The sequence below is a fragment of the Dipodomys merriami genome, unplaced genomic scaffold (assembly GCF_024711535.1).
Source record: "Dipodomys merriami isolate MVZ:Mamm:240054 unplaced genomic scaffold, mDipMer1.0.p SCAF_57, whole genome shotgun sequence".
Taxonomy (NCBI): Eukaryota; Metazoa; Chordata; class Mammalia; order Rodentia; family Heteromyidae; genus Dipodomys; species Dipodomys merriami.
Window position 1 is genome coordinate 7,990,073 of NW_027206146.1, and position 21,008 is coordinate 8,011,080.

Sequence of the window (21,008 nt, forward strand, 5' to 3'; positions counted from 1 at the left end):
GGACAAGTGCAAAATTCAAAATTTGAAGTGTGCTGTCTACTGAATTGTATCACTTCTGTCCCAAGATAATGTTAAAAAAAAAATCTGAGCCATTGAAATTTGGGGGCCATCAACTCATGGTGTGATGCTTTTAATTTTTTTTTTTTGCAGTGCTAGAGTTCGAATCCAGGGTCTTGTGCATGCATGCTAGGCAAGTGCTCTACCACTTGAACCAGAGCCCCAGCACTTTTGTTTGTATTTTGATTTTGAGACAAGGTCTTCCTATCTGCCTAGTCTGGCTTCCAACTTGAGATCCTCCTCTCCAGCCTCTGCCTCCTGAGTGCCTAGGTTTGGGATTATAGGCATGTGCTTTGTTTTGTGGTTTTTGCAGTACTGGGGAGTGAGCTCAGGGTTTTGTACTTGCTCAGCCCTTTTGTTCATGACTGGTGCTCTATCTGTTGAACCACATCTGGCATTTTGCTGGGTAGATTCTCACACTTTTTTTTTTTTTTTTTGTCGATTGAGGGGCTTGAACTCAAGGCCTGGGTGCTATCCCTGAGCTTCTTCATTTAAGGCTATCGCACACTTTGAACCACAGCACCACTTCCGGTGGTTTTCTGGTGGTTAATTGGAGATAAGAGTCCCACAGAATTTCCTGCCCCGGATGGCTTTGAACCACCATCCTCAGATCTCAGCATCCTGCGTAGCTAGGATGACAGATGTGAGCCACTGGCCGCCAGCTTCCTCTCACTTTTTTTTGCCATGGCAGGATCTCGCACCAGGAGCCACGGCCCCTGAGAGGAGCACTGGCTTTTAAGGAGTAACCGGGAAGGTTGTAGGAAGGTTCTTAGTGTAGTGACAGAGGCCGGCCGCCAGAGGGGGCGCCAGCCCAGCCTGCGGAGCGTGGGGACTCAGAAGCCTTGGGAACCAGTGAGGCTGGGACTCTGCACCGTAGAACTGGGAGAACAGAGCATCTTAGAAGGCGCGGAACAAAGCCTCTTAGAACGTCGAACAAAGGCCCCTGGAAGCGCAGACTCTTACAGCACAGAGCCTCACCGCACCTGGGAGATAAAAGACACATTCTGTTCTGGGCCAAACATAGACTTCCTCGCAGAGAATCATTCCAGAATTTGGGGACACAACCAATCTTAGAATCAAGACTGGCTACATAATTTTCAGGTCCAGTGCAAAAGAAAAATGCCGGGCACCATGCTGGAAAGATGATTTCAATGCAACCCTAGCAGACATTAAAGCAAACGCAGGGGTTATTCTAAGCAAGATCCACGCCCTGCTGAAAAGCATAATTTTGTGTGTGTGTGTGTGTGTGTGTGTGTGTGTGTGTGTCTGGTTTTACAGCAGAGCGTCTGGGAAAGCTTCTTATAAGAGGAGGCGAAATCGGGGCTGCTCCTCTAAATCTAGCCTCCCCGTGCGCAGCCTCAGAAGCTGAAAATTGAGGAGGGGCGGTTGGAAACAGCTGCCAAAATGTCACGTGGATCCCTTCTCTATTTATAGGCCACCCTTCCCCTCTCCTGGATCAGTCCAATGGCAGCCAGAGCTCGCCCGCAAGAGGGCGGAGCCATCTGCAGAACCGGGGAAGCGTGTACCAATGGTATCGGGACGAGGGCGGGCTAATTTCATTGTGACGCGTCGGGAGGGGGCGTGACCAAATCCCCAAAGGCCCGCTACGAGGGGGCGTGGCGAGGCTGCCTTGAAGCGAAGTGAGTAGGTCCGCTCGGAGCATGCGTCGCGTTGGGCGGTGCCAGTGCCCCGCTGAACATCTTCGTCAGAGAGGTCACCAGCCAATAGGCGGCCGTTGCTGTGTCGCTGGGGGGCGTGTCTATGCAGATAAGGCGCGGGTGGGCGGCCCAATGGGCGGGCGTCTATGCAGATGAGACGGTGACAGCCCGGCCAAGCGGGCGGGGAGGTGGGACCGGGAGAGAGAGGGGCGGCCGTGGGGCCCGGCCGGGCTGGGGCGGGGGGCCGCAGCCATGATCCGGGCCTTCTCGTTCCCGGTGAGCCCCGAGCGGGGCCGGCTGCGGGGCTGGCTGGAGGGGAGCCTGGCCGGGCTGTGCGAGTTGCACTGGCTCCGGGAACGGCAGGAGTACCGCGTGCGGCAGGCGCTGCGGCTGGCCCAGCCCGGGATGGGGGGCGCCGGGGCCGAGGACGCCGAGGACGCCGACGAGGACGAGGACGCGGCGGCGGCGCGCCGGGCGGCGGCGGCGCTGGAGGAGCAGCTGGTGAGGGGCCGCCTGTCCGTCCGTCCGTCCGTCCGTCCGTCCGGGGGTCTGCATGCTCAGATGGGGGAGGGCAGAAGGGACGAGGAGCGGGCTTGGAGACCCCGCAGTCCGGGCGGGTGATGGGTGGGACCTGGCCTCGCCGCCCCCAGGCCGGGTGGGCGGACTGGGGGGGAGCACTGTCTGCTTTCCGCCGGGGCGATGGACAGGCCCGGTCCCCTCCTCTTCTTCCCGGTGGACGATCCCTCTGGGCGCCAAGAACGTGTCAAACCTGGGTCCCAGTACTATGCACGCGTTGGCTTCCCGCAGAGCCTGCCAGATCAGAGCCGGGGGGGGAGGGGGACCTAGCCCCCATTTCACAGAGAGGGAAACTGAGGCTCCGAGAGAGGAAGCGACTCATCCAAGGTCACACAGCAAGCAAAGAGTCGCCCCTGTGCTCCACCCCCCTCCCCAACTGCCGGGGTGGGGGTTGCATCTTCGCCAAGTCCCCCCCCCGCGGGCCTGGAGATCGCACGGGGGCACAGGGGAAGGGGTCCCCCAGGATCACCCTGCGCCAAGGCGCCCCCCAACCCCCCGCACCAGGCCCCAGGCCTCCCTACACCCAAGGGGAGGCCCGGTGGTCCGACTTCCGGCCTCCCTAGCGCGCAGGATGGACAGAGGCCCCCCATTAAGAGGGTCTCGAACCCCCCCCCTTCTTGAGTTTCCCTCTCTGCCCCTGCCCACCACATCTCTCTCACTTTCGGATGGCTTCTTTCCCGGCCCGGTCTCCATCTCTAACTCCCTGGTCCTCCCTCTTTCCATTTCTGTATCTTCCCCCCCAGTCTCTCTCTTCCCCTCCCCCCAGCCCACAGACCCCCGGCTCCCCCGGCCCACCCCGTCCCCAAGCCCTGTGTGTGGTCAGAGTTTCCCGTTTGGGGAAACCTGAGCCGCGGTGGCGGAGGAGGGGGGGGAGGGTCCCGCGGTCGCTGACCTCGACTGCCCCCCTCTCCCCAGATGGGAAGTGGGGAGGGGGGCTGCAGCCAGACGCGGGCGCGCGCCGGCCCCGCCCCCGGCCCAGCCCGGAGTGGGACCCCGCGCATTCTTCTCCAACCAGAAACAGCTGTGGGAGGCCCCACCCCCTCCCAAAGTTAAGAGGTGGATGCGGGGTGGGGGGGCTCCACGCCAGCTCCCCCACCCCCTGCGCCCCAAGCTGCCTGGCCTTCGGGAGGAGAGGGGGACCAGGCAGCAGGGTGAGCCGGCTGTGTCCTGGCCTTACCCCCCCTCCTCCCCCATAGCCCTCCCTCCTCCTGGCTGGTGGGGAGCCCTGTCCCCACCCCCCACACTAGTCACTAGGCAGAACTCGACCCATCACCAGGGAAGGAGGTGCAAAGCCTCTGGTGTGTGTGAGGGGGGGTCCTTCTCCAAGGGGGAGGGGCGCTTCTGATCCCTGCACCCCATCTGTGGAGACTTAGCCACGCCCCTGCCTTCACCCAGGGACCCACACTACTCCGCATTAAAGCAAGGAAAGACTGACGCCCAGACTTGTGACTTGCCCGAAGGAAACCAGGGTTTCTCCACCAGGTAGAGACTAGGGTTATTGGAGACCAGACCTGACCCGGCGTGAACCCTGGGGCCAGGCCAGGGCGGGGGCTGCTTGGGTCCTGTTTACTCCCAGGAAGGAAAGAGGAAAAAGCTCCCTTCTGGCTAGGAGGCCTGAAGTTAGACTTGCAGAAGGACTTCCTCACTGAAGTTAAATGCTACTGAATTAACGCTAGGGAAACGAAAGCGCAAGGAGAGGAATACAGGCTTCAGGAAGCAGACCAAGGGGCCTGGTCCTAAAGATGCCCTTGAAAAGTCTGGCTGACCTGGGAGGCCTGCTTATACAAGCCTTGCACACACACATGAACACACACACACACACAAGTGGTGGAGCCCCCACAGGGAGGGGGAGCAGTATTCAGGCCATGGACCTCTGGTCTTTTAAACCTCCATGGTTTTTTTTTGCAGCTGGGAGAATGAGGTCAGACTTGCAAAGTAGGAGAGATGGACTGGGGCAGTATTTGATGGGGGTATTTGACCCTGGGCGGGGGGGGGGGGGAAAGCAAGACCCCTGCACTGATTGTTCCCCCAATGTCTCCCCTTCCCTGTAGCAGAACTGAAACTCAACCTACAGAATTTACTCCCCCCTCCAAAAAATATATATCATTTCACACTGATATTAATGATGCAAGCAACAGTTTAAATCTGTTCCTTAACTGGAACCCACAGCTCTGATAAGGTTCGGAGACACTTATTCAAGGGAATTGTTCTTAACGCCTTCCAACATTAAAACAACCCTACAAGAGACTGACCTGGGTCACGCCAGCTTACACACCAGGAGATAGCCCAAGCCCATCTTCTTCCAGCCATAGCTGGAATGGTAAAGCTGCAGCCCAAGGCCCACAGTGTTTTGTTATTGTTCAGATGGAGTTCTCAAGAGCCCTTTTGTCCTGGCTGACCTGGAACCCTGATCCTTCCAATCTCTGGGGTAGCTGGGATTCCAGGTGTGTGCTACCACACTTGGCTCAGTAGTCTGACAAGTCCTTTAGGAACAATCATACATACTGGCACCGATTTAACAACACACTGCCTGCAGGCGTAGACTTCTAAGTCTCCATTGCCCAGTGAGAGTGTAGCTCTCTGGCTTTACTAAGGACAGATGACAACAGCCATGATGCATTTGTGAAGAACATGTCCCCTGACTAACTGACGCCCTCCCTCCCTCTTCTGCTACACATCCTGAGGGCCTGCTCCGTGCTGTGTCTTAGCAGTACCCAATCTGCCTTGCTCCATCTTAACTGCTATGTAGTATTTCACTGGAGGCATTCAGACACAAGTATCTGCTCCAGTGAGTAACTGCAATCATCAACATACAACGTATATAATTTAAAGTCAAGAGGCCTTATCCTATGTGGGAAGAAATGGAAAAGGCGGGGGAGCAGGGTACGGGAGAAGGGAGCAATTTTGGAAAAGCATGGGAGAAGGAATGGACTGATTCTGTGAATAAAGCATGGAGGGGTGGAAGGAGATGTGGGGGGGGTGTCAGAGTCTACAGGGGCAAGCTGGCACTTTGGAGGTGTCAGACATGGCCCCAGAGAAGGGTTCTCAATACTGCACAATTTGGGGGCGTTGTGACATACTCAGAGTAAGAGCAGGCGCTTGGGTGATTGCTGTCTCAGCCAGAGCAGACTCCGGGCCTCCGGTTCTGGGGAAGGGGGGGGTGGAGGCTGCAGGAGCCGGCCTGTCTTTCTGCCCTAAATAGGCCTGGCTGGATGTCTGTCCTCGATGCCCCGCCCCTCCCTCCTCCACCCCACCCCTGCCCCGCCTCCCTGCCTCCCCCCCACTCCAGCCAGCCAGACAAGCTGGCTTTTGTCTGGGGTCAACCGTCAGCCCCTGGCCACCGCTACTTGTGGTCTGTGCGGTGTTCCCTGACCCTGGCTATCTCCTCCAAAATGAAGTTAAGTCCAAGGGGTCTTGGAAGCCCCCCTGCATTCAGTCCAACCTGGAATGGTTCTCTGAGGAGTGGTGGACACACACTGGAGATATCTGGTGGGAATGGAGCCAAGATAGAAGGAGGACCTAGGGGGAAGAAAAAAATCTAATCTGGAGATCATGTTGCAGTACCACTAAAGCTAGACTCATAGAAGAACTTCCAGGAAGCACTAGGATGGAGATTTTTTCTGAGGGGGAAGAGTCCAGCCACAACAGGAAGCCCTTAAAGAAGACTTGCACAACCAGGCACCAGTGGCACATGCCTGGCCTCCTAGCTACTCCAGGAGGCTGAGATCTGAGGATCACAGTTCCAAGCCAGCCCGGGCAGTAAAGGTCCTGAGACTCTGATCTCCAATAAACCACCAGAAAACTGGTGCTGTGGCTCAAGTGGTAGAGCTCTCACCTTGAGCTGAAGAGCTCAGGGACAGTGCCCAGGCCCAGAGTTCAAGCCCCATGACTGACCAAAAAAAAGAAAAAGACTTACACAGGAACTTCCCTTGCTCCTTGCTGGAGGGGTGGTGGAAAGGGGGGAGCACTTGGGGCTAGGAGAAGGCAGACCCCTGGCCAAGGAACCTGCAGTCTCCTAGGCAACACCTTAGCAGTGAACAACTCATGCAGCAAGAAGACCTGCAGTTAGACTCCAAGTCGGATGAGCTGTGAGCACAGATGGGGGAACAATGGTGTGGGGGGAGAGGAGGACAGATGATGGGGGCCTCATCAAACCTAAGAGAGAATGGGGTAGGAGAGCTGTACCATGGACAGGAGTTAGACAGCCCAAAGGACTTTCCAATGGGGATGATGGACAGGAATATTGATCTCTGAGGGAGTCCTGGGGCTCAGGTGCTGATTTTATCCTTTGGAAATTGGAATGTGGCTCCTTCAAGAGCTCATGGGGGTGGGGGCCAGTGGACAGAGGTCTGGGGGTGCTCTGACCACCCTGCTTTCCCTGTGTCCTCAGGAGGCCCTGCCTGGGCTCATATGGGACCTCGGCCAGCAGCTGGGATATCTGAGCCTGGAACCCGGGGGCCTGGACCAGGAGAGCGGGCGCAGCTCGGGTGAGCAGGGGAGGAGAGGGGTTGGGACTCCCCCACCACACACACACCCTGGGCTCCCCCCCCCCCCCCCCCCCCCCCCCCCCCGCCTCCTCCTGTCATCTTCTCTCCCAACCCCGATCATGCATGGCTTCTCCAGGCTTCTATGAAGACCGCAGCTGCACCCCAGGCCCAGAGTCACCACCCTCTACCTTCTGCGGGGACAGCGGCTTCTCGGGGTCCAGCTCCTACGGACGCCTGGGGCCCTCGGAACCCCGGGGCATCTACGCCAGCGAGAGGCCCAAGTCCCTAGGTAAGGTGAGCGGGTGGGGCTGGAGGCCAAGACCAGGCCACTAGAGAGAAGGCTTGGAGAACCTGTGTGCGCATGCGTGCCAGTCCTGGGGATCCAACTCTGGGCCTGGGCGCTGTCCCTCAGCTCTTCAGCTCAAGGCGAGCGCTCTACCACTTGAGCCACAGCGCCACTTCCGGTTTTCTGGTGGTTCCTTGTAGATAAGAGTCTCATGGACTTTCCTGCCTGGGCTGGCTTTGAACCGTGATCCTCAGATCTCAGCCTCCTCAGTAGCTAGGATGACAGGTGTGAGCCACCGGAGCCCGGCTCTTGGTGTGATCTCTAAGCGTCCCTTTTCCCTCCTGGCTTGTGTGCATCCATTCATATGGGGTTAAACCTGAGGACCTGGGGAGCCTCTGGCCAGAGGCTCTGGCCTTCCTCACAGGAATTGCTATTGGTTTGCACAACGGGGTGCGGAGCCTCTGCTCTGAGCCTCGCTAGAACCGATTAAGAGTAAGGCTCCGGCACTGACCAGGACAGACGGCACCCTGGCCTCATGGAACAGATGTTCTGATCCGAACTAATGCAGGAGATGAGTGATACAGGGTGCCGGATATTTGCATGTGCTGACGAGAAACAAACTGGGGAAATGGGCTAAGAAGTCCCCCTGGAGGCCTGCGAGGGAACTGCAGTCAGTACACCTACCTGTAAGAGGGAGGGGGTCTCCCAGACGTGGTGACATTCGAAGGGGGCTCCCTGCAGTGAGGAAAGGGCCCAAGGCGGCGGAGGAGGGGGTGGAGGCCACTCCAGGGCAAGCATGGATGAAGAGCAAGTGCAAAGGCCCCGTGGTCAGGACACAATTATGCTGTGCCTCCAGGAAGCAGTGTGTCTGGGGAGGGGGGATGGTGCGGGCGGGGTGGGGGGGGAGGTGAGGGAGTGGGGGGGGGCGTGAGAGGGATGGGAGGGGGTGAGAGGTCGTGCGGGATCCCGTGGAGATGCAGTTCGGAGCCTCACTCAGGATACAGCGCGGCGGGCAGGATGGGGGGGGTGCTGGGGTGGGATGAGGGAGGATGGGGGGCGCTGGGGTGGGATGAGGGAGGATGGGGAGTGCTGGGGTGGGATGAGGGAGGATGGGGGGCGCTGGGGTGGGATGAGGGAGGATGGGGGGTGCTGGGGTGGGATGAGGGAGGATGGGGGTGCTGGGGTGGGATGAGGGAGGATGGGGGGGTGCTGGGGTGGGATGAGGGAGGATGGGGGTGCTGGGGTGGGATGAGGGAGGATGGGGGGGCGCTGGGGTGGGATGAGGGAGGATGGGGGGTGCTGGGGTGGGATGAGGGAGGATGGGGGTGCTGGGGTGGGATGAGGGAGGATGGGGGGGTGCTGGGGTGGGATGAGGGAGGATGGGGGTGCTGGGGTGGGATGAGGGAGGATGGGGGGGCGCTGGGGTGGGATGAGGGAGGATGGGGAGTGCTGGGGTGGGATGAGGGAGGATGGGGGGCGCTGGGGTGGGATGAGGGAGGATGGGGGGCGCTGGGGTGGGATGAGGGAGGATGGGGGGTGCTGGGGTGGGATGAGGGAGGATGGGGGTGCTGGGGTGGGATGAGGGAGGATGGGGGGGTGCTGGGGTGGGATGAGGGAGGATGGGGGTGCTGGGGTGGGATGAGGGAGGATGGGGGGGCGCTGGGGTGGGATGAGGGAGGATGGGGGGTGCTGGGGTGGGATGAGGGAGGATGGGGAGTGCTGGGGTGGGATGAGGGAGGATGGGGGGGCGCTGGGGTGGGATGAGGGAGGATGGGGGGGTGCTGGGGTGGGATGAGGGAGGATGGGGGTGCTGGGGTGGGATGAGGGAGGATGGGGGGTTGCTGGGGTGGGATGAGGGAGGATGGGGGGGCTCCTGCCCTCCTCGACTTCTCCCCTGTCGCACCCTCCCCTAGGCGATGCCAGTCCCAGCGCTCCGGAGTCGGTGGGCGCCCGGGCAGCCGTGCCGCGCTCCTTCTCGGCGCCCTACCCGTCGGCGGGGTCGGACTGCTCGTCGGCGGAGCGGCGGGCGCGCGCGGGCCCCTTCCTGACGCCGAGTCCGCTGCACGCGGTGGCGCTGCGCAGCCCTCGGCCCTGCGGCCGCCCGGCCTCCAGCTCCCCCGAGGCCGCGGCGGGCGGCGGCGGGCGGCCCCTGGACGGCTACATCTCGGCGCTTCTGCGCAGGCGCCGCCACCGGGGGGCGGGCCAGCCCCGGACCAGCCCCGGGGGCGCGGACGGGGTGCCGCGGCGCCAGAACAGCGTGCGCCAGCGACCCCCCGACGCGTCCCCGCCCCCCGGGGGCGCGCGGCCCGCGCGGGAGCCGTCGGCGGAGCGCGTCGGGGGCCGCGCCGCCAGCCCGGCCCCGCTGAGCCGCGCCTGGGCCTCGTCGTGGGAGGCGGAGGCGGCGGCAGAGCCCGCCGCGCCGGCGCCCCCTGAGCCCCCCGACAGCCCGGCGGAGGGCCGCCTGGTGAAGGCGCAGTACATCCCGGGGTGCGCGGCCCGCCGCAAGGCGCCGCCGCTCACGCGCGGCCGCAGCGTGGAGCAGTCGCCGCCCCGGGAACGCGAGCGGCCGCGAGTGGCGGCGACCCCGACGGCGGCGGGGCGGCGAGGCCGCGCGCCCGAGGCCCCGGGACGCCGGGGCTCGCCCCGGGCCCGCAAGGCCGCGCGCTCCCAGTCCGAGACCAGCCTGCTGGGCCGCGCCGGCCCCGCGCCCTCCGGGCCGCCCAAGTACCCGACGGCCGAGCGCGAGGAGCCGCGGCCCCCGAGGCCCCGCCGCGGCCCCGCGCCGCCGCTGTCCGCCCAGGCCTCGGGCGCGTGCCGCCGGTGGCGCTCCACCGCCGAGATCGACGCCGCCGAGGCGCGCCGCGCGCGGCCCCGCGCCGTCCCGGGGCCCCGCGCGCCCCCGGGCCCGGCCGCCCCGTCGGCCCCGCCGCAGCGCCGCCTGCTGTACGGCTGCGCGGGCAGCGACTCCGAGTGCTCGTCGGGCCGCGCGGGGCCGCTGGGCCGCCGGGGGGCCCCGGGCGGCGGCGCCTACGGCGAGAGCGCGTCGAGCGCCAGCGAGGCCGAGTCGCCCGCGCTCAGCTCGGCCTCCAGCGACTCGGACGGCAGCGCGGGGCTCGTGTGGCCGCAGCAGCTGGCGGCGGCCGCGGGGGGCGGCGCGCCCGCCGGGGGCCCCGCCAAGGTCTTCGTGCGGATCAAGGCTTCTCACGCGCTCAAGAAGAAGATCTTGCGCTTCCGCTCCGGCTCGCTCAAGGTCATGACCACCGTGTGAATCCGGGGGTTCCCTCGGGCTCCCCTTCACCCACCCCACCCCGCGTCCTGGCCTCCGCGTCGCCACATGCCGGCCCATCTGCACCCACCTTTCCAAAGACCGCCATTGCGTGCGCAAAGACACTCTGCGCCCCTACCCCCCAGTCCATGGCAAGCCCAGGCCGGCTGGAAAGCCCCCCCCCACACCCCAGGAGGAAGAGGGGGGACCCCGGCTGACGCGCGTCAGCACCCACCGCTGAAGTCTTTAGACAAGAAGGGACGCCCTGGTATGCAGAGGGGCAGTGGGTTTAATTGTCTCCGTGTTCGTTTAGACTAGTCTGTTCCCTTTCTCGGCTCTCATCCGTGGGCCTTCTCACGCCTCCCCAATCCCGTGCCCGGATGTGGCCCCTTGTCATTCACAAAGTGCCCCTTCCCTGTCCCTGGACCCCGGGGACGTCCCCTCACACTGGGTCACAGATGGATTCTGTGTCTCCAGTGCTGCCTGCGGAGTGCCCCTCTCCCCCCAAGGGAAGGAGCACCAACTTGGGGTTTTGAGGGTCAAATAGGAGTTGGCAAAACAAATCAGGAAAGGACTTTCACCTCTCGCCCTGGACAATTTAAGGCTTGAGAGGGAACGAGAGGAAGGAAGGTGGTTTATATCTCGTGCCTCTCCCCACAGTGAGTTGGGGAAACTGGATGACCCTCACCTGTTCCAGTTTTTTTTTTCTTTTTCATTTCTTTTTTTTTTAAATTACTGTATTTATTACGATGACGGTGACTCCCCAGTGCACAGGGGGGCCAGATCCTGTGTTTCTTCTAACCTCTTGGTAAATAAATGCACAATGTTCCATATGTAGGGGATTCTCATGCTATGTTGACTGACATTTATTGAGCAACTGCTGTTTGCTTTTGGAAGGACTTACCACTTGAGACACCCACTCCCAGCTCTTTTAGGGGATCAGGACTACAGTTTTGAGACCAAAATTATCCTCTCTGCAACACCCACTGGTCGCTGGGATTATAAGCATGCAGTACCACACCTGGCTCTTTCATGTTCTTTCTGTGTTTATAAACATAGGCATACATGAGTGAGGTGCTTAGGTCTTTTTAGTAAAGTCATTTGTGCCTGGAGATTTCTTTATAGAAAAGGTATAGATTCAGGATTGGCAGGTTTTCTGCTCTGCTGGTGGCTCACGCCTGTAATGCTAACTACTCAGGAAGCTGGGATCTGAGGATCAGGGTTCACAGCCAGCCTAGGAAGTTGGTGCAATTCTTACCAAAATAGCTACTGTCCTGCCTAAAGACAGGGTCTCCCTGGGTATTCCACACTGCCCTTGCACCCAGGGCCAGAACTCTTACATAATTTGTCTTCACATGCTTAGCCCTTTTTTTTAACCAGGTGAGACCCATAATTATACCCTTCTTGGATGGTAAATGGAGACCTAGAGCTGCCATGATTAATATGGGCAACTGAAGCCAGAGAGAGAAGGGAAGGGGCTGGGAGGGGGTTGTGGTCTGAGTGATTGGAGCAACTATGAAAGCTTTCCTTGGTTTTCAGAAGACTGTACTTAATCACACAGCGGGCTAGCCAGTAACTGCTCTTACACCAGGCCGCTCCACACTTGTAATGCTTCAGACATGAACTTCCTCACATCCAATGAAGGCAGCTGCTCTGTGCACACACCAGTACTGGGGCTTGAACTCAGGTTCTTGTGCCCTTGATCTTTTTCACTCAAACCTGGTCTCTACCACTTGAGCCACACCTCCATTTCCAGCTTTTCGTTAATCGAAGAGTCTTAAGACTTTTCTGCCCAAGATGGCCTCCAATCATAGTCCTCCATTCTTAGCCTCCTGAGTAGCTAGGATTGCAGGTATGATCCTAAAGCACCCCAGATGTAAGTTGTATACATTGTGTCTCCTGTTTTGTTCTGTTTTTAAACCAGAGGTCTGCCCAGAACAGACTCCCTACTTAAGGCCTTCCTCTAGCTGGGGCCACAATGCACCATTGTGCCTGGCCTAGTGGCTGAGATTGGGGAGGTGTGTGTGGCGGTGTGGGAGGGGTCTAGCTCACTTTTTGTCAGGGCTGGCCTCAAACCGGGATCCTCTGGATTGCTACCTCCCAAGTAGTTGGTATTACACCTGTGAGCTGTTGTTCCTAGCCCCAAGAGCACATTTATTGATGATCTGAGTGTGAAATACCTACTAGACATTCAGGCGGGGAACTTGAGTCTAGGCTTTACTGTTGCTGTTCATTTAACGTTTCTCCAATAAAGCCTCTGGGGGTGGCCAAAGGGGCAGGGAGGGAAGACTGGGTCAGCACCCTGTTTTCCCAGCTCCAAGCTGGGTTTCGTCCTAGGGGGCTGCCCAGGCCAGAGCTGCTGATGGAAACCAGCTGGGAGAGGCGCCGGGCTCGGCACACGCCCAGGCCCCTCCTCGGCGCCGGCGGACCCCGCTTCGTGGTCCCCTCCCCCTTCCGCAGCCGGCCCGGGGCCCTGGCACGTCCGGCGCCTGATGCTTTCCAGATGTGGGCCGGCTTCCCCGCCCCGACCTGGCCCGGCTGCAGCCGCCAGCGGGGAGGGGGAAGGGAGCCGGGGTCCAGAATCCCGTGACTCACGCTTGTAATCCCAGCTACTCTGCAGGCTGAGATCTGAGGAGCTCGGTTTGGACCCAGCCGGGCAGGAAAGTCTGTGGGATTCTTCTCATCTCCGATAAGCAAAAAGCTGGACGTAGCTCAAGTGGGAGAGCACCAGCCTTGAGTGAAAAAGTTCAGGGACAGCGTCCAGGCCCAGAGTTCAAGCCCCAGGACCAGTATTTAAAAAAGAAAAATACGACCGGGACCAGTGTTCCCTTCCCGCCCGCCTCGCTTCCCGGTCCATGCGGTAAAAAACGAATTGGGCTGTGCTGGGCCAAGATGCTTCTCAGCACCTCCGCATCCACCTCTGTCCCTACCCGGAATTGCAGCCAAGAGACCACGCCCACACGAGACCACGCCCACAAGAGACGGGCCCAGCGCCAAGCCTGAGCCCCTCCCACACACCGCGCCCCGCCCCAAACAGTGCCCCGCCCCCGGGCTCTCCTCTTCAGGCCCCGCCCCCGACAGTGCCATTCCTGGGGCCTGAACTCTGGGACTGGGCGCTGTCCCTCAGCTCTTCAGCTCAAGGCTAGCGCTCTACCACTTGAGCCACAGCGCCACTTCCGGCTTTTTCTGTGTATATGGTGCTGAGGAATCGAACCTAGGGCTTCATACATGCTAGGCAAGCACTCTACCACTGAGCCACCTTCCAAGCCTCTCCCCGCCCCCCCCCCCCCACTTCCCCAGCTTGGTGAATTGGAGATAAGCTTCTCACGGACTTTTCTTCCCTAGGCTGGCTTTGAACCGCGATCCTCAGATCTCTGCCTTTTGAGTAGCTAGGATTACAGACGTGAGTCACCATCTATGTCTGTCTTTCGGCCCACCTTTCTTGTCTCTGTGCCTTTTTCTGTTTGTCTGTCCGGGCGGGTCTATGCTTGAACTTGGGGCTTTGCTTGTTCATTCACTCTTACCACTGGTGCTCTTCAGCCACGCCCCTAGCCCGGCTTTTTTGCTGGTTAATTGGAGATGGAAGTCTAAGGACTTTCCTGCCCAGGCTGGCTTCAAGCCCCGATCCTCCAGATCGCAGCCTCCTGATAGGATTGCAGGTGGGAGCTTGGCTTCTCCCTGGGTCTGTGTCCCTCTGTGCCCACTCCACCTCCCTGCGCCCTCTCTCCGCAGTCTCCTGCCTCCCAGCCCCTGAATCTCCTCCGAGTGATGGTCTCCTGGTCCCTTTTTCTCTGCAGCTGTCTCTCCCTGCATCTTTTCCTGCCTGTTTCACTGTCCATCTTTCTACCCTCTGCTCTTCCCCTGGCTCCCTCCACCTTTTCTAGGTCTCTGTTCCCCTCCCAAGTCTTTCTGGGCTCCCCGATCCGGTTCCTGTCCCGTCCCCTACCCTCTCTTCCCTATCCCCCCGCCCCTTGCGCAGGGCAGAAGTGGCGACTTGCCCTCCCTGCTTCTATGCCCCAGGGTAGCGTTGGTTTGGGCCTGGTGTGAGGCTCGCGGGTCGCGGGCGCCCCCGTGTGGCGGCCAGAATCATAGCCGTGACCGAGGGCTGGGCCCAGGGCGGTGATGGACAGAGACTCTGGGGACCCACGTGAGAGATGGTAGGAGGTGACTGTGCGTGCCTACCACAGGGATGTCAGGGTGGCTGTGACCCCGTGAGATTGTTGGGGGATACTGTGGGAGGTTGTGTGTCTAAGACACCAGAGGCCATAGATGGAAAGTGGCGACTCTGTATGTAAACTCTTAGAGGCAAGGGCAGGTGTGTGTGTGTGTGTGTGTGTGTGTGTGTGTGTGTGTGTGTGTGTGTGTGTGTGTGTGTGTGTGTGTGTGTGTGTGAAATGCAGAGTCATCATGGGACAGGAGTGTATAAGGTCATTTATGTCACCAGGAGATGTCACCAGGTGTGTGCTGTCATGGATGGGTGACTGCGATGCTAGGTGGCATATTGTGCCACACAGTGTCCATGTTCTTGTACAAATGATCACAGAGCATTGTGCATAGGAGACCCTCATAAAGGTGTGTGAGACATTGAAATGGCCCAGGGATGTGGGTGCTGTAGGTGTTTGTTGTTGTTATTTTGGTTTGGTTTGGTTTTCATGCTGGAGTTGGAACTCAGGGCCATGCACTTGCTTAGGTTGCTTGCTCAGTTGGTGCTCTAACACTTGAGCCATGCCTCCCACTTAGTTTTTTTGCTGGCTAATTTTTTTTTCCTGCAGAGGCTGGCTTTGAACCATGATCCTCTAGATCTAAGTTTCCTTAGTAGCTAGGATTACAGGCGTGAGCAACCGGTGTCTGGCTTCTGTGAGTCACTGCTTGTACATTTGACAGTCTCACAGGCTGCCTTTGGTGATGGCATATTCTACTGTAAGAGATCGTGAGTGACAGCTTGAACTGCATGTAACAGAGAGAGGCTGCACTGGACACCCAGGAGTGGCTTATACATGTGTGGACTTACACACACACACACACACACACACACACACACACAGCACACCTGTCAACGTGAGGTATCATGGAGTGAGAAGCACACAGAAAACAGAAGCAACAGAGACAAAGCAGGGAGGGACAGATATGGAGAGAGGGCCTGGAGAGACAGGGCTCGGTGATGAGGTCACTTGGGGGAGGAGGCGGGTCCTGAGGGGCTGCACCCCAGGGGAGGGGGCGGGGCAGGATGGGGGGGCGGATCATGACACTGCCTGTGCATCCTCCAAGCCAGCCATCCTGGCCCTGAGCTGCAACAGGTAGGAGGCTCTTGTCTGGGTCCCAATGTCCAGGTGGTGGCCACTGTCTGTCTGTCTGTCTGTCTGTCTGCCTGTCTGTCTGCCTGTTTTTCTGTCAGTCTGCCTGCCTGCGTGAGCGGAGTGAATGACTTAGTACTTGTGCCTCCATCAGCCATTCTCTACCTCTGTTCTTTCCTCAACTCCCCCCCCCCCCCACTCTTTCCTCTAGTCTCTCCATTTCTCGGTGTCCAAGTCTGTTTCCCCTGTCCCTCACCTCTGCGCCTGTCCCCTCGGTACCTCTGTCCCCTGCATCCTCTGTCCCTTTTACCCCTCCATCTGTCCCTTTCTTCATTCCCTTCTCTCATGGCTCCATCCCTCTCCCCCAATCTTTCTCTCTATCCATCCTTAATCTCTTTGAGTCCTCTACCTCCACTCCTGCTTCTCTCCCTCCTCCCCATCACTCTGTGCCTCCTTTGTGGCCTGTCTGTTTGTTCCTCCTCTCCATCCTTCCATCTCTCTGCCAATCTTGCTGAGTTCACCCCCACCCTCACCCCAGCTCTCTCTCTCCTGGCTGCTAATGAGCAGAAGAGCCTTTGAGGTGGCCAGGGCTGGGGAGGGGGACCCCCTGAGGGTGGCAGAGGGGGCAGCTGCTGCCAAGATCCTAATGAGGCCCCCTCTGCGCCCCTCCCGCCGTGATCTTAATTCGCATTTCTCCCTGGAGTCACTGCTAATTGGCCTGGGGAGCCCCCCCCTTCCTGGCGCTTGCTCTATCCCTGGGGGGTGAGGACACCTGGATCCCTAGATTCTGATCCAGCACCTGATGCCTTGCCCTTCTGGCCCTTCCTCCTTCACCTGCCTCTCAGACCTCCATCTGGGCGTCCCTCCTTCCTTCGGTCTCAGATCTCGGTTCCGCTCTCACCTGCCTCTAGGTGCCCCCCATCTGTGCACCTCTCTACCCTCCATCGTCCCTCTGTTCCCCAGACATTATCCCTCTTTCTATGTGTCTCTGGGATCCTGAGAGTGAACGCTTCCACCACTACCACACCGCCCCCACCCCTGTACAGGGTCCCATCACAATCACCCCGCCTCAGGGTCCAGCCCCCAGCCCCCACTCTTGTCCTCATTTAACCCCTTCCCTCCTACAGCTATGTCCAACAACATGGCCAAGATCGCGGAAGCCCGAAAGACAGTAGAGCAGCTGAAGCTGGAAGTCAACATCGACCGCATGAAGGTGCGGTGGGAGGAAACGGGGGCAAGGGGGCGGCCTGGAAAGAATTGGGGGGATCTGGGCAGGGGTTTGCACCCGGTGCCGGAGCGGGCCGGGGGTGGGATTTTGGGCAAGGGGCGTGGCCTTGCTGGATGCGATTGATAAGCCAGGGATGAATGGGTGGAAGGGCGGGGCAAGCTGCTGGTCATGGGCGGGACCTCGAAAGGGGCTGGGCTTCACGAGGGAATGTGATTCGAAGTGCAGATGGGGCGGAGCCTGGAAGGGGCGGAGCCAGCGGCTAGCAAGGGTGATCTGAAGGGGCGTGGCCAGCTGGTAATGAGGGGCGGGGCTTCTCGAGGGACTGTTCAGCAGTGGACAGGGGGCGTGGCACAGGAGAGGCGGAGCCAATGGCAAGTAAGGGCGGATCTGGAATGGGCGTGGCTGTGGTGGTCCAGGGGCGGGGCTTTGGGTCACCCCTCCTCCCTGTGGAGCTGGAAGCGGGGGGGCAGTCATTTCTACCTGACGCCTGCAGGTGTCGCAGGCGGCGGCCGAGCTCCTGGCTTTCTGCGAAGCCCACGCCAAAGACGACCCGCTGGTGACGCCCGTCCCTGCCGCCGAGAATCCCTTCCGTGACAAGCGCCTCTTTTGCGTCCTGCTCTGAGTCCTCCTGACAGTTTACTCCCCCACCAAAATATGACCCAATAAAACCCGGTGACGGTGGTGTTGTTGCTTGTGTTTTCGGGGAAACCGAGGCACAATCGTAGAGCTGGGGGCACCTTGCCCTTGTTTTTATGTGCCAATGGCGTGTGGGAAACCTGGGAGGAAGTGAGCACTTGGGGCTCCGTCCTTTATTGAGCACCCCACGATCCTATCCTGAACTGAACCTGTTGACCTCAGGAGCCCCGGCACCATACCTGTGTTACCGATGAGCAAACTGAGCCCAAGGAAGTCCCTCGCTCAAAGGCACCACTGCAAGCTAAGAAGATAAGGGCTCCTGGCTCTCTCTACCCCTCCACATACCCCACCCCTCTTGGGCTGGAGACTTTAAAGAGCCCCGCATCTATCCCAGAATGATGATCCACCCCTTGTATCAAAGCAGATTGCCCCCCTGCCACTACCTTAACTCCAGTCCTCAAGCATGGAGTCTTTTCTCTGTTCCTTCCTTCCTTCTTTTAAACATTCCCTGAGAAACAGCTCTGTGCTGAGTGATGCTGGCAAACCATCTGTGGGTGATGCAGCCCAGATTCCACCCTCCTGGGGTTCAGAAACAATAGATAGGCAGACTGGTCTGTCTCTGTTGGGGTGAGGTCAAAGGTAGCACTTCACCCACCTTGGAGATCAGAGAGGGCTTCCTGGAGGAAGAGACATATCTGGATGAGATGCAAGGGAGCTAAACATGGGGGCTTGAAGACAAAAGAAATGTGGCTAGTAGAAAGTAGAAGATACAAATTAATGGGCACAATCCTCCAACACACACACAAACACACACACACACACATCCTGAAGTTTTTGGGGTTTTTGGGGGGTAAGTCATGGGGCTTGAACTCTGGGCCTGGGCACCATCCTTCAGCTCTTCAGCTCAAGGCAAGCACTCTACTGCTTGAGCCACAGTGCCACTTACAGCTTTTTCTGTTCATGTGGTACTGAGGAATGGAACCCAGGACCTCATGCATGCGAGGCAAGCACTCTACCACTGAACCACCTTTCCAGTCCCTGAAGTTTGTTTTGTCAGTTGTGGGGCTTGAACTCAGGGCCTGACTGCTGTCCTTGAGCTCTTTTTTGTTCAAGGCTAGCACTCTACCACTTCAAGCCATGGTGCCACTTCTGGTTTTCTGGTGGTTCATTGAAGAGTCTCATAGACATTCCTGCCTGGGCTGGCTTTGAACTGTGATCCTCAGATCTCAGCCTCCTGAGTAGCTAGGATTACAGATGGGTACATAAGTCAAGTTTGCTCAAAAAAAAAAAAGTCTATATTGCCAGGTTCCCTGGAGTTCTAAGGTGTGTTGACCCTCAGAGTCAGCCTTGAGAGAGGCCCTGACTCCTCAGCTGGACAGTCTCCACTCTATCCCCAGCATCTCCTGGTGAAGGGAGCTGCATTGCTGTTTACCGTGGAGGGTGGGCTGGGGGTGGGGTCGCTGCCTATAGGTAAGATGAGATGTTCCCTGTTTCTATCAAAACTGGGGGAAGCTGGGTGATGGGTGGCTCATACCTGTAAGGAAAGTCCGTGAGACTCTTATCTCCAATAAACCACTAGGAAACCGGAAGTGGCCTGTGGCTCAAAAGGTAGAGCACTTGCCTTGAGCTGAAATGCTAAGGGACAACGCCCAGGCCCAGAGTTCAAGCTCCACGACCGACCAAAAAGAAAAATGAGTGAAAGTAGGGTTCAAGTGATATAGAGCTTGCTTAGCAAGTACAAGGCCCTGAGTTCAAATCCCAGAGCCACCAGAGAGACAGAGACAGAGAGAGAGAGACAGAGAGAGACAGAGAGACAGACAGAAAGACTGGGATCCACACATACACATTCGGGGTATCTGTGGGTTTGACTTGGTTGACCGGGCTAGCCTGGGGGTGGGGAGACGCTGAATTTGCAAGCCTTTCTGACTCTTGGGGACCCTCCCCCCCAGCTCATGCAATGGGTCTGGCTAGTTCTGGCTGCCTTGGGCTCTCTTCCAGGGCCGGGGGCAGGAGGGGGAGCTTGCGTGAGTGTAGCAAAGGCTCCATATTCACATAAAATTAGGGTCCCCTGGGCCCCCACTCTGAGCTTCCTGTAGGATGGAGGCAGAAGCGGCTGTAATTACATCTCCCTCCTGCCTCCCACCTCTCAGCCGGCTCCGGCCTGGTTGCGTCATGTCTGTGGGAGCCCCGAGGGAGAAGGGGGACAGGGGAGAGGGAGCCAAGGATGAGCTGAGGCTGGAAGGAGGCAAGGAGAAAAGATGCCAGGGTGGATGGAGCCAGATCATTCTAGAATGTCAGACTCAGCACCTTGCACCCACTAAGAACCTCAAAGCCCCAGAATGTCTAGCTCTTGAATTCTGGAATATTCGGACCCCATGGAGCTGACCACAGGGAGGACCAGGAGAAGATGTCTGTGGGAAGAGGCTGGAGAACAGAGGGACAGGTCGTGGGTGACCAGCCACCGTGAGCACAGATCCCATTAATCTCATTATCCTTGCTAACGCAGCCCGACCAGCTCTGGTCCCTGCTGCCCAGCTCCTTCCTGCCCCGCCCAGCTGTGAGGTCAACTCTGGGGCCAGACCCAGCCTGGGGTCACAGCCTGGCCAAGAGGTGGCAGGGCCTTAGGAAGTGCCCCCCCACCCCCTGCCACTGCCTGGCCCCCATGTATCCCATTCACCCCACCCTAGAGCAGTACAAGCCTGGATGAGGGGGTTGGGTGAGGAGAAGCCTAATTTAGGAGGGTGGAAAGCAGGGGGGGAGGGGGAAGACTGGGCTGCAGTTTGTCCTGATGTAGCCCAGACTCAGGGCTGAAGAGGCAGCAGCTGATGGGTACCGGAAAGGCCCCAACCAGTTCCCTTCCTGGCCAGCTTGGCTTTGCTGCCCTGCTGATACACACCCAGATGGGAGCCCCAGTTGGATATAGGGTGACTCAGCTCCACTCCACACACATGCCATGTGGACATACACGCCCCCATCGGATGACGCCCTCTGGACTCCAGTGTGTCCCCAACTTGTCCTGGCACACAGTAAAACCGTGAGGCTGATGAATGAATGATAGCACCATGGGGAGAGGTAAGGATGAGGTTTAAAAGCAAATAAACACACAAACACCTTCACAGCCAGGTGTGGTGATGCACAACTATAATCCCAGCTCTTCAGCAAGATGGTGGCAGGATGATTAGGAATTCGAGGCCAGCCTGGGCCAACTTTGGGAGACTTCAGTGTCAAGAACAAAATACACACAAAAGGGCTTGAGGGTGTGGCTGGCGTGGCAGAGCGCTCGCCTAGCCAGGAAACCACCACCAGGATTGCAAAACCCAAGCCAAATTGAACAAAACATTTTCTCTCTTTCCACTGCCCCCCCCCACACCCATCCAAACACACACCCTGGTAGAAAGAGCCACAAAGAAGAGAGCCAGCTACACAGATGCCCCAATAAGCCCACTATGCCTTCTAGAAAAAGCTTATCCCCAAGTCTGCACAACACAGCAACATAGCCATGAGCTGTAGTCATGATCTCT

The 21,008-nt window shown here is 58.8% G+C and overlaps 2 protein-coding genes across 3 annotated transcripts; both read left to right on the top strand.

Annotated features, from left to right (window-relative positions):
* Window positions 1-1,928: 1,928 nt before the first annotated feature.
* On the top strand, window positions 1,929-11,162 carry LOC138812578 (dapper homolog 3-like). Its single transcript, XM_070000543.1, has 4 exons — window positions 1,929-2,216; window positions 6,682-6,778; window positions 6,915-7,067; window positions 8,978-11,162. Exons 1-4 carry the CDS (start codon window positions 1,968-1,970, stop codon window positions 10,330-10,332), a joined length of 1,854 nt encoding a protein of 617 aa, XP_069856644.1. The 5' UTR covers window positions 1,929-1,967; the 3' UTR covers window positions 10,333-11,162.
* Window positions 11,163-13,687: 2,525 nt separating this feature from the next.
* On the top strand, window positions 13,688-17,522 carry LOC138812580 (guanine nucleotide-binding protein G(I)/G(S)/G(O) subunit gamma-8). Of its 2 annotated transcripts, none has more exons than XM_070000545.1 (3): window positions 13,688-13,732; window positions 16,751-16,836; window positions 17,345-17,522. In XM_070000545.1, exons 2-3 carry the CDS (start codon window positions 16,753-16,755, stop codon window positions 17,471-17,473), a joined length of 213 nt encoding a protein of 70 aa, XP_069856646.1. In that variant the 5' UTR covers window positions 13,688-13,732; window positions 16,751-16,752; the 3' UTR covers window positions 17,474-17,522. The 2 variants fall into 2 exon arrangements, with proteins under 2 accessions (XP_069856646.1, XP_069856645.1); XM_070000544.1 differs by lacking the exon at window positions 13,688-13,732 and adding an exon at window positions 15,575-15,626.
* The last annotated feature ends 3,486 nt before the right edge of the window (window positions 17,523-21,008 follow it).

Excerpts from the sequence above, each read along its gene's own strand:
- LOC138812578 (XM_070000543.1), top strand. The coding sequence starts at position 1,968 with ATGATCCGGGCCTTCTCGTTCCCGGTGAGCCCCGAGCGGGGCCGGCTG. Across the intron at positions 2,217-6,681 it reads CGGCGCTGGAGGAGCAGCTG|GAGGCCCTGCCTGGGCTCAT; the intron begins GTGAGGGGCCGC and ends CTGTGTCCTCAG. Across the intron at positions 7,068-8,977 it reads CGAGAGGCCCAAGTCCCTAG|GCGATGCCAGTCCCAGCGCT; the intron begins GTAAGGTGAGCG and ends ACCCTCCCCTAG.
- LOC138812580 (XM_070000545.1), top strand. The coding sequence starts at position 16,753 with ATGTCCAACAACATGGCCAAGATCGCGGAAGCCCGAAAGACAGTAGAG. Across the intron at positions 16,837-17,344 it reads TCAACATCGACCGCATGAAG|GTGTCGCAGGCGGCGGCCGA; the intron begins GTGCGGTGGGAG and ends TGACGCCTGCAG.